Raw genomic sequence first — 12,450 nt, 5'->3', positions numbered from 1 at the left:
AGTTTCTAAGAAACTGATCCTTTGTCTCAAATGTTGGGAGGTCAGTAGTGGAATTTAAATAAGGCAACCTATAAAACATTTATAAGGGGATAAGCCAATATCTTTCTAATGAGCAGTTCAGACTCTTAACAGGGTAGTGGGAAGACATTTAGTCCATGGTAACCGAGTTTCTAGAATTAATTTGGTTTGGTGTTTTTTTTTTTTTTTTAATTAAGTTTAGAAAAGTTTCTTTAGTGATAAAAATAATCAAATCCCTTTTCACAATGGAAAGTTCTACATGATCTTAAGAACTAAAATATCATGATTTGAAAAACAATATGGAAAGTTATTTGCAGTACAAACTCTATCACATTTACTTAAAAAGCAGCCGAAGTTGCTTTTTTCTAGGTATACAGGCAACATTCCACACCATTCAATACTACCTCCCTTTTGTGAAACACTTTCTTCTGGTGGCTTTCAGAATACTAGTCTCCTGATTTTTCTTCTGGGTCACTAGTGGGTCCTTCTCAGTCTTTTGCTGGTTCTTCTTCTTTTTGTCTGCTTCTTAATGATGGCATATCTTAGGTCTCTGTCTTTCGCTGCCTTCTCTTCTCTAGCTGTACTGGGTGATCTTATCCAAAGTCATGCTTATTCCCTAATGACTCCCAGATTTATTTTTCCAGTTCCAAATTGTACCCTGAAATCCAGAGTTGGATATCTAAATTGCCTACACAGCATTTCCAACCTAACATAGCCAAAACAAAACTCGATTCTACATTCCTCCAAACCTGTTGCTTCTCCAGTACGCCTCATCTCTGAATTTCAGAATTCACCCAGTTGACAGGTAAAAAACCTGAGTCATCCTTTACTCCTCTCCTTCTTCCTCCTTATACCCAAGCTATTAGCAGACATTATCTTCTCTACTTACAAAATAGAATCTGAATCTAACCTCTAACTTCTCCTACCCTAACATCTATCACACTAGTCCAAAACTGTTACCTAGAACACTATAATAACCTAACTGGTCTTTGCTTTCCTCCTTAATCTTTTTCAGTCTAATTTTCACACTGTAGCTCTATATTTCATAAAGGTAAATCAAATTATGTCATCCTCTTCTTAATCTAATTGCTTCCCATTTACATATCTATGCCAGACTATAAGGACCTGGCTTTCTTCCTTATGTCACTTCTTACTATTCTTCTCTCTTAATCACTATGCTATAACCTCACTGACCTCTTGTTATTCCTTAAACATGCCAAGTAAGTTACATTTTAGGGCCTTTTCACTTGCTTTTACCTTTGTCCAGAATGCTCTTTCCCCAAATATTTATATGGCTCATATGCTTACCTCATTGGGGCCTCTGCATATGTCATCTCTTCAAACAGCCTTCCCCAAGCCATCTTATCTAAAGTAACCCTCTCCACATTCTGTCCCAGTGGGATTCATCCTTGGATGCAAAGATGATTCAACATATACAAATCAGTAAATGTGATATATCATGTTAACAGAATGAAGGACAAAAGCCATATCATAATCTCAAAAGATACAGGAAAAAAGATTTGACAAAATTCAACACATTCTATCCCTATTCCCTGCCTTTTCTTTATAGCAGTTAATATGTTATATTTGCTTATATTGTTATTGTTTGTCTTCTCCATTGGAATGTAAACTCCATTAAAACAGGTACTTTGAGCTGGGTGCAGTGGCTCACACCTGTAATCCCAACACTTTGGGAGGCTGAGGCGGGTGGATCACTTCAGGTCAAGAGTTTGAGACCAGCTTGGCCAACATGACAAAACCCTGTCTCTACTAAAAATACAAAAATTAGTTGGGCGTGGTGGCAGGTGCCTATAATCCTTGTGAAAATAAATAGTTTAAATACTAGCTCTATTTCTTTCCCCGAACAGAGCTCAGGTTTACTGTCTTTTCATTATCTTTCCAGTATTTTAACATGAGACTTAGAGGGCTATCAGAGGGAATCCTATTATCTGCTTTGCTCTTTGTAGTTTTTGTTTTACTAGGGTTATTTCCCATCCTGGAAGTTTTAGATGTGTCCCTGAGTTTCCTGAGTGTGTGGGGCTCAACCTCTCTTACTAGAGATTTCTTGCACCCTTTCCCTGGAGGCTTAACCCCCCTCCCCACTGGAGGTTTCTGGTACTCCTTTACTTTACTCCACATTCACTTTGCACTTAATTGTGCATCTCATTCACACACTTCCAACCTCCAGGATGTCCCGACTACCAAGGAAGTACTTCAGTACCCCTGTGGCTTTTCTTACCTTGGTCTATGCACAGAATTACTTGGTTGCCATGTAGGCCTTTTCCTCCCATGTTACTGAGAGTCTGGGTATATTCATCACGCTGGGTGGGTCTCAATCCCTCACTCTTGAGGCTGCTGCAATGAGACACGTCTCCTCTCAAGAGGTAATTGGAGACCCTTCTCCAGAGGAGAATGGGATCCTGGATGAGCCCCCATTTTGTTAGAAACAAGTGCTCAGTGCCTCAAAGAAAAACCAGCACTTAGAACATCTCTCAGCAAGGCACATTTACTTCTGCAGAAGCGTGCTGCCTGCATCTGTCCCATTGCAAGAGCATACCAAACAAAGGAGAGAAGGATTTTTATCCCTAATACAGCTCCTGTTGCTGTGTCCTCTCCCCATTGGCTGGAGTTGGACTGTACAATCTAACCCATTTGACTAGGACTTAACTTTTCTAAATATGGTAAATGTGCAGTTTGTGAGAGGAAGGGAGGAAGAGACTGTTGCTAAGGCAGGAAGGGTAGTTTACAGAACAAGTCTGGGCATGTCTGGGCATGTAGAGGTTTGCTAATTACAAATTAAGCAAGGGTTGGGGGCTGTGTACAGAGCAAGAAAGACCAAGGGAGCTTTGAAGAGAAATTATTTCTGACATAGTTGTGTTCACCAACCCAGAAGTGCTCCTAACCTTGTCATTTAGGGACTTTATGGAAGTTTTGTTACATAGGTCAATCTCCAGCCCCACTCTGCCTCCCAGTGTCACTGTAGAGTGTCTTGACTGCAAGTTGTCCAGGTTCTTGGTGTTTTGAACAAAGAATTGGACAAAACGCTCAGCAAAGCAAAGAAAGAATGAAGCAAAGAAAGAACAAAAGCAGGAATTTATTGAAAATGAAAGTACACTCAACAGTGTGGAAGTGGACCCAAGCAGCGGCTCAAGGGCCTGGATATAGAATCTTCTTGGGTCCAAATACCCTCCAGAGGTTTCCCATTGGCCACTTTATGCTCACCTCATGTGAATGAAGTGGTATCCCACAATCAGTCTGATGGGTTGCCTAAAACCACCAATCAGAGGCTGAAATGGAGTTACAAAGGTCACACTCCTGTGCAAACATCTGATTGCTTTTTGCAACCAATCAGAGGCTAAGGTGAAGTTACAAAGTAGCAAACGAAGACTCCACCAACAATCAGTTTGATTGATTGCAGACAGCCAATTTCCCATCTGTCAGCAGAAGACACAGGGGGTTTTGCGAAGGGAGTAGCCTTTTGTTCTTTAGGTGTGGAAAGTTAGGGTTTTCCTTTCAATTTAGTTCTAGGAAGTCAGTGTGAAATGGCCTTATGTTCCCTGCCTCCAGACCCTATTCTCCTGCCTCACCAGGAGGTGGGCATGAGAGTTGGGGGGTATCTGGAAGTTTTAGTCCTCAATCATGTGGTTGGTTTTCTGGTGGCCAGCCTGTAGACTGAAGCTATGTAGTCCTCCCCACTGTGAGTCATCTCATTAGCATACAGAAGACAGTAAATTCCAAGGGCTTTAGGGACTCTGTGCCAGGAACCAGGGACAAAGATCAAATACTTATTTTTCATTATACCACAGATACCTGTTAGGGTTTTGTTATTGTTGTTTCTACAAAACATTCATTTATTCTTGTATTCAAGAGAAGTAATATCTTCAGTCATGATTAGATTTCAGATATGAAAGAATTTTTGCTAGTCTTAGCCCCCAGTCATAAAATAATGTCATGAAAACATTTTTATTCCCTAATGATTATAACTAAGGGAAAAGATCTTAAAGAGTTGATTTTGGTAGTACAAGTGTATGCATATGATTGATGATTTTGCTAATTGTTTTTCCTTGATTTGTGCATTAGCAACTTTTAGTGTGTCATATCAAGAGGAATGCTGGGGAAATAAAATAATGATTATTTATATGGAGTTCTCTGTTTTCTTGTTTTGGCAATATTTGAAAGTTAGGACTGATCCTGAGGGAGTTGAATTTTGTAAAGTTAATTACTTTCCTGCTGCCAGTACTGATTTATATCTGTGATATTATATCAGCTAGTCATATGGGAATGAGAAACAAAATTACTTTTCTGCAATTACCAACTCACTAGTAGGGTATTCAGGTGTCCCTGGGTAGCACACAATGTAATAGAGTAGTGGGTAAAACTTTTTTCCAATTTGAACAAAAAGGCCTTGTCAACTTTGTAAAGGTCTCTTGATACATATATAAAAGAAGTCATAAAGAGCACTTGGTATATAGAGAACATAATTTTTTAAATTACTTTTTTAAAGAGAGGTCAAACTTATCTCTAGGGACCTAGACTAGAGTTTATCCTCCTATTTTCTTATAGACCAAGAAGGAAAGAAAGTTACCAGATTTAACCTATCAAAAATTTTGACTATTTATTGGATACCATCCAAGTAATCTTAAAATTAAATATGTGTGTGTGTGTGTGTGTGTGTGTGTGTATATGTATATACCTACAGTCAACCCTTTGTGTCTGTGAGTTTCACATCCGTGGATTCAGCCAACCTCAGATTGAAAATATCAGAGGAGGAAAATGGATGGTTGCGTCTGTATTTAGTATGTACAGACTTTTTTTCTTATTATTCTCTAAGCAATACAGCATAACAACTATTTATATAGCATTTATATTGTATTAGGTATTATAAGTAATCTAGAGATGATTTAAAGAATACAGGAGGAGGCCGGGCACGGTGGCTGACACCTGTAATCCTAGCACTTTGGGAGGCCAAGGTGGATGGATCACGAGGTCAGGAGATCGAAACCATCCAGGCTAACACAGTGAAACCCCGTCTCTACTAAAAATGCAAAAATTTAGCCAGACGTGGTGGCACCTGCCTGTAGTCCCAGCTACCCAGGAGGCTGAGGCAGGAGAATCGCTTGAACCCGAGAGGCAGAGGTTGCAGTGAGCTGAGATCGTACCACTGCACTCCAGCCTGGGCAACAGAGTGAGAGACTATCTCAAAAGAAAAAAATAATAATACAGGAGGATGTGCGTAGGTATGCAAATACTACATCATTTTATGTCAAGAACTTGAGCATCCATGGATTTTGATATCCTCAGGGGTCCGGGAACCAATCCCTCTCAGATGCCTAGGGACAACTCTATATTATGTGTCTGTGCTGTATGTGTAACATCTTCTCAAAAGTTACATTGACAGGCTCATTCCTCCTGATCATAATTTCTCAGTTCTTATGATGGGATATGGTTTTTATAGTGATAAGATGTGAACTGTATTAAACTGTGAAAATGTAATCAATGATTGGGGGAGGGATGTGTTTACCATTCTATCACTGGATCAAAATATATGCCTTGAACTAGGGTGAGACATCCATAGCCTGGTCCTCTGTTGCCAATGGCAAGATAGAGTTAGTAAAATATTCTAAGATTCCGAGTGGGGTGGTTCTTTAATTTATTTTGATTTCCATGACTATGTATACAAAGGATAGAGATGCTTTTCAGGAATGCCTAAGTTTCTGACTTTTAGTTGATGTGTTAAATCATACATGCAAGCAATCTAGTATTGGGTAACAGTGTCAAATTTTGATACTTACAGAAGTAGGCAGATGAGTAGTTATTTGGTTTTGTGGTAGCCCAAGATACTGAGTGAGCTGCTAGGATAATTCTTTGGCTACTAAGTTCCATGCCATACTTCAGAGTCCAGGCCCACATTTAGATTTTTTATTTTGAAGGATTAAGCCATGTGGTAGTGGTAGCTATGGGTTACAGTGACAAACCCCTACCTCAATATATTTTATGGCTATGTTTCCAGTGACTTCAATGAGCCTTCTAGCCTTACTAGTACTCATCTAATTACTTTATCTTTTAAAAAAATATTTTAGCCAACATTTAATTCAAAAGAAAGCTTGAAATGTAGCCTACTCGTGGAAAATATTTTATGTAAGTGGAATCACATAGTACCTGTCTTTTTGTGTCTGGCTTATTTCACTTAGCATGATGTTTTCAGGGTTCATCTGTGTTGTCGCATGCTTCATTCATTTTTACAGCTAAAGAAAATTTGTGCGTGTGTGTGTGTGTGTGTGTACATACTACATTTTGTTTATGCATTCGTCTGTTGATAGACATTTAGGTTGTTTCCTCTTGGCTATTGTGAATAATGCTGCAACACACTGTGGTTTTGATCTGTGGTTTTTGATGGTCTTTGGCATATTTTTAAATAAGGCATTGTTTATATGTTTATTTGCTATAAAATATGAAATATTTTCATTGTCTTAATAAAAGAGAGAGGCAAAGTCTCTACTTATATGTTAATGAAAAGAAAAATTAAATATAGTGAGACTATGCCATCAAACTTTATCGTGCCTGCTAACCACTTCATCAGTATGAGAATATTTCCCCAGAGAAGGCTGGACGCATCATCAGGCCCCAAACCACCCTGTTTATAAAGCATGGCAGGCAATCATGCTTCCCCCAACCCCAGAAAACTAAAAGAAAAACTTTTGGTTACTCTGTAATCTTTGAAAAGAAAAAATTAGTTTAATAAGGTATTGCTTTATAAGATTTAATCTTAGATGTTCTGAAGAATACTTTTTTTTTAAGAATTAAGTTTTAACTCAGGTAATTTTTACTACACCTTTTATTTTTTCCTCTTCAAAAGTCATATGTCACTGTTTTTTTGTTTTTGTTTTTGTTTTTGTTTTTGTTTTTGTTTTGAGACAGTCTCTGCTCTGTTGCCCAGGCTGGAGCACAGTGGCGCCATCTCAGCTCACTGCAACCTCTACCTCCTGGGTTCGAGTGATTCTTCTGCCTCAACCTCCCGAGTAGCTAGGACTACAGGCGCCCACCACCACACCTGGCTAATTGCTTTGTATTTTTAGTAGAGACGGGGTTTTACCATGTTGAGTAGGCTGGTCTCGAACTCCTGACTTCGGATGATCCACCTGCCTCAGCCTCCCAAAGTGCTGCGATTACAGGCATGAGACACCGCGCCCAGCCAAGTCACTTCTTATAGATGGTTTCACAGAATATTTCCTTCACTTTTTGCAGACTGTTTAGCTTTCCCAGTATTTTCAATCATAACTCATATTTGGTGGTTCATATGTGAAATATTACAGTTACACAAATATGATTATTTTACCTTGTTACTGTACATCATAGATTGCGTCTTTTTGTTTTTATTTTTTCACTGGTTATTGTCTTTTGATTAATACATAAAGATCTATGCAACTTGGCCTGGTGCAGTGGCTCACGCCTATAATCCCAGCACTTTGGGAGGCCCAAGTGGGCTGATCACTTGAGGTCAGGAGTTCAAGACCAGCCTAGCCAACATGACAAAGAGCCATTTCTACTAAAAATATAAAAATTAGCCAGGTGTGGTAGCAAGCACCTGTTGTCCCAGCAACTTGGAAGGCTGAGGCTGAAGAATCTCTTGAACTCAGGAGGCAGTTACAGTGAGCCAAGATCACACCACTGCACTCCTGCCTGGGCGACAGAGTTAGACTCTGTCTCAAAAGAAAATGAAAAAGGAAGATCTGTGCAACTTGTGTAGTAATTTCATTTATACAGTCTTCAGTCATGGGTTGTCTACAAACTTCATCAATAAACAAATGAGCTTGCCCTTCAGGGTTGCCCTTCTGGGGTCAAATGTGGTGGAGTCTGGGACAGCCACATTCTGGTAACCTGCAGGATGATTTGGGTGTTTTAGCTGGTGGAGGCAGTGACCTCAGACTCTGGACGGTGAATGGGGATCTCGTTGGACACGTCCACTGCAGGGAGATCATCTGTTCTGTGGCTTTCTCCAACCAGCCCGAGGGAGTATCTATCAATGTAATTGCTGGGGGATTAGAAAATGGAATTGTAAGGTAAGAGGAATTTGGATTCTCTTTTATTGATTTCATAAGGACATAGGAGTTTCAGAAATTAATTTTTAATACTAGGCATATTAATATTCAGTATTTAGAGATTTAAACTCACCTTGGGATACAGGCTCTTTAGTTATTCCTGTTTTATTTCTAAATAATAAAGATAGCTTTAGTACAGTTTTGAAGTTTTATGTTAACTATAAAAGATTAACAATATGAAAGAATACAAAGTTAAAAGTTCCCTTATTCCCACATCTACCCCCTGCAAACTTCCTAGAGGGAATTACTGTTAATTATTTGTTACATTTCCTTCCAAATGATTTTTAACAAATAAACAAATATGGAGGGCTTTTTAGGGAGAGTGATTTTAGTTTGCATAATTAGATGATTTTTTTCCCTTCTAGGTTATGGAGTACATGGGACTTAAAGCCTGTGAGAGAAATTACATTTCCCAAATCAAATAAGCCCATCATCAGGTAAGATCTTCTCTCCTTTATGCTTGAGAATATAATTTGTGATTGTATTTTTTGTAGAGAGGTATTTAAGCACGCAGACTTAAAGAAATGTGTGATTGAAGTCATCATGAAAAGCCAACCATTTAACACACAGTGTGTTGTCCATGATCCAGCAGCAAGAGAGACCACACTCCTGTGTCTTCATGGATCTTAAAATCTGAGTCAGTGACTCAAAGTCTAATGGAAAGACATGCTTGTAGCATGTCTCTGGAATCATAGAGACTATATTTTTTCCTTTCGTATTTGACAAGACCATAATGGTGATTGATAGCTGCAGGGGTGCTTGACAGGATAGATAAATAATCAGTTACTCTTTGCTTAGTTAACAAATTTGACTTTAAATAATTAGAAATAAAGTGATTCAAATTCTACTTTATTAAATTAAATGTATTTTCAGTGTACCAAATTTAAAGTTGAAGGAACCTATATTATTAATGTTACATTTTTTTTCCTTTTCTCTTTCAGGGAAATAATATATAGCCATAAAATACTTATTTATCTTTATAAGGAGAAAATATAGTACTGTTACTTTTTTTTAAGTTTTGTACACCCAAATATTTGTTGTTTATGTAATACAGCATAAACAAGGAGGCAAAAGAAGATATGCAAAGAAGAACAGAATGTACTGAGCTTTGTGATCCTGATTTTATTCTATATCACCTCATTTACGAGCATCTCAAACTTGTCAGCAGAGTTGACTATATTAGAATTACAGTCAAAACCAATGAGTTGTAGGCAGTCATTTAGTTTATGTCTCTCTGCGCCACTGAAGATAACTTCTTTACACTAACCTCAGTGTGATGACCAATATGCGAATACCATTTTAAGAAATATAATATACAAACGGGAATTTTTTTTTTTTTACAGCCTTACATTTTCTTGTGATGGCCACCATTTGTACACAGCAAACAGTGATGGGACCGTGATTGCCTGGTGTCGGAAGGACCAGCAGCGCTTGAAACAGCCAATGTTCTATTCCTTCCTTAGCAGCTATGCAGCCGGGTGAATGCAAATGAACTTTGCGTTCTCCAAAGCACTTTAACTCCAAACTAGATTTGTTGACTTCACCAGTTTTAGGAGGTTGAACCTAAAGAAATGGATGACTGAACAAACCATCCAAATAATGATAAAGTCTATTCATCTGCACAAAATTCTAAAGATGTACATGATCCTAAGAGGAAAGTTCTGTTCTGTTTTAATGATAATCTGGAAGATTGTGTCAATATGCACTAGCTAACAAGTTTTAAGCCTTGCATGGTATATTAAAATGATATTCTTAAAATTTTTTCCCACCAAGGTATTCCAAAGAAAATATTAAGGTCTCCCCTTTTTCTGTGATTCCAAAAGAACCAGTAGAATTTAAATTGGTTAGCTAATTGTTTATATGAAACACACTAAAATTATATTTTAAAAGTTTTCTGCCATGAAATACTCCTCCCACCACACACACATGCTCCAAAAGAGGAAAGAAAAAATGATAATTTTTAGGACTTGATAATTGCTTTATTTGAGAAGCAAATTATTCAGTAGGTGCCTCTGTACCAAATATTTTATGGAGTATCTGAATACTAAAAATAAACTATGAATGAATCTCAAAGTTAGGCAGTTTTTGCCAGTTTCCTTCTTAGCTCAAAGGAGAACCAGAATTTTTTTGACAGCCACAAACAAGAATACAGGTATCTTGGATTTCAGACACATTCTGTTTCTTCATAAAAATTTTACTTAAAATGTGTAACACTAGATATTAAATATCCTTAGTTGAGTCACTAAGGTTTAAACACAGTGGTAAGTCTTAAAGTCTGCTATTTATAGAGCATTGAATCTGTACCAAATTGCAATAGAAAGCCTCCAGTATGCAAGAAGTTTGCATGGGTATTAAGAATACAGCCTAAATAAGCCATTTAATCTAATCTGCAGGAAGAATTTTCTTCCCCAAAACAGAATTAGAAAAGAAAAGGAGACAGCTTACTTTATTTTAAACAGGAGGCAGAATAATTCTTTTAGGAAACCATTTTCGTTCTGTTTCTACTAACCTATATCATCTGAGAATTCTAGGAAGAAGAATAAAATCTAGTGTATTCCACAGCAAACTTACATACCATACAAACAGAATTCCTAAATATCTTGGAACCGTCTGTCTCTCCCATATGATGGCTGTCTGTATATTTTTACTTGGGGTGGTGCTTTATTGGCTTTGAAAACACTGTCAAATAAGCTCAGTAATATGTTACCATGGGATAAAAATATGTATCCCTGCCTAAGAATAACTTGTGCATTTGTTATGGAAATTTAATTCATATGGTGTTTACAGTACTACTTTTGTAACTTCCAGACTTTCTAAAACATTCTGCTTAAAAACCATATAAAATATAATTCCAAAGTCTCTGCTGTCAAGATAGATTCGAGAGAAAGCAAGTGGCCATGTATGCTTTAACCTTAAACTGCGTACACATGTAGTGATACCTAGGCTGCATTTAGATCACCATGTGCTCAGGCCAGGTGTTAATCCTGAGGTCCATGGAGGTGCAGAGATGAGATTACTCCTATTCACGTTGAAGTGATTTGCTTTGTTAACAAAAAATTGCAGCTATTGTCTAGCTTTCATTTTTTTACTGAGAACTTTAAATTAGTCCCCTATTAGAATAGGGTTGCTACTCAGTCTTTTTTTAAAAACCGAATTTCATCATTTATCTAAACAGAAAATATGCAAAATAACTGGTCTTGTTAAGAGTGCAATATTATATTTTTATGTACAAATAAAAATTAATTTGGGGGGATTATTTATTCAGCATGAAACCTAATATGTATATGTTTGAAATACTTCATAATGTGCATGTTGTAGCAAACATTTCTGTAAATTATCACAAGCTCTGTTACCTTTATATACACTGCCACTTCAATTTGGAAATAAATTTCATAAAAATAGACTTAAACACCTTTTCTTTAAGCTATTTAAATATTATGAGCAGATCTCAAATCAATGGCTTTTTTTGTAACCCACATAGGTTTTGTCTTTAGCTCCACTATGCGTTTACATCACTAGATAAAGATAACTTCCTTTTCTTTTTTTTTTTTTTTTTTTTGAAATGGAGTTTTACTCTGTCACCCAGGCTGGAGTGCAGTGGCGCGATCTCAGCTCACTGAGGTTCAAGCGATTCTTCTGCCTTAGCCTCCCGAGTAGCTGGGACTACAGGAGTGTGCCACCAAGCCCGGCTGATTTTTTTTGTATTTTTAGTAGAGACAGGGTTTCACCATGTTAGCCAAGATGGTCGTGATCTCCTGACCTCGTGATCCACCTGCCTTGGCCTCCCAAAGCGCTAGGATTACAGGCGTGAGCCACCATGCCCGGCCTAACTTTCATTTCTTATTGTGGTTTTTGTACTAAAATTTTATGTTTCAACCTTTACTACCCTTAAATGGTGTGGACATTAGTCCCAAGATCAAACCGCTCATTTTAAGGAAAAGACCATCTGCTCACCCCCATCCCCACAGCAGATCTATATTGAGCCCTTGCCAGGTGCCAGGCACTGTACCAAGTGCTGAGGATACTTGCTGCACGAAGCACAGTGGTCCCTGCACTCCTGGAGGTTACAGGCTGGTGGAGAAACCACCATAGATAATACACAGCATGTACAGTTACAAACCATGGTAAGTGTCAGGTAAAATATAGGGTACTCTGAAAGAATGTAAGAGGAAGGACTTTATTTAGATTGAGGAGATCTAGAAAGCCTCTTGAAAATTTGACATTTTTGGCCAGGCGCGGTGGCTCATGCCTGTAATCCCAGCACTTTGGGAGGGCGAGGTAGGCGGATCACTTGAGGTCAGGAGTTGGAGACCAGCCTGGCCAACATGGTGAA

The 12,450-nt window shown here is 38.0% G+C and overlaps 1 protein-coding gene across 1 annotated transcript in view; it reads left to right on the top strand.

Moving 5' to 3' along the window:
- Nucleotides 1-11,520, top strand: part of LYST (lysosomal trafficking regulator) — a 216,845-nt gene extending 205,325 nt beyond the window's left edge. Inside the window, exons 51-53 of the mRNA XM_025402839.1 lie at nucleotides 7,922-8,078; nucleotides 8,483-8,554; nucleotides 9,461-11,520. Coding sequence (XP_025258624.1) covers nucleotides 7,922-8,078; nucleotides 8,483-8,554; nucleotides 9,461-9,599 — 368 coding nt within the window. The 3' untranslated portion in view covers nucleotides 9,600-11,520. The remainder of the gene's footprint in view (nucleotides 1-7,921; nucleotides 8,079-8,482; nucleotides 8,555-9,460) is intronic.
- Nucleotides 11,521-12,450: the final 930 nt, after the last annotated feature.

The sequence above is a fragment of the Theropithecus gelada genome, chromosome 1 (assembly GCF_003255815.1).
Source record: "Theropithecus gelada isolate Dixy chromosome 1, Tgel_1.0, whole genome shotgun sequence".
NCBI classification, from domain to species: Eukaryota; Metazoa; Chordata; class Mammalia; order Primates; family Cercopithecidae; genus Theropithecus; species Theropithecus gelada.
The sequence above is the reverse complement of the archived record's forward strand: the minus strand, read 5'-3'. Positions and strand labels throughout refer to the sequence as shown.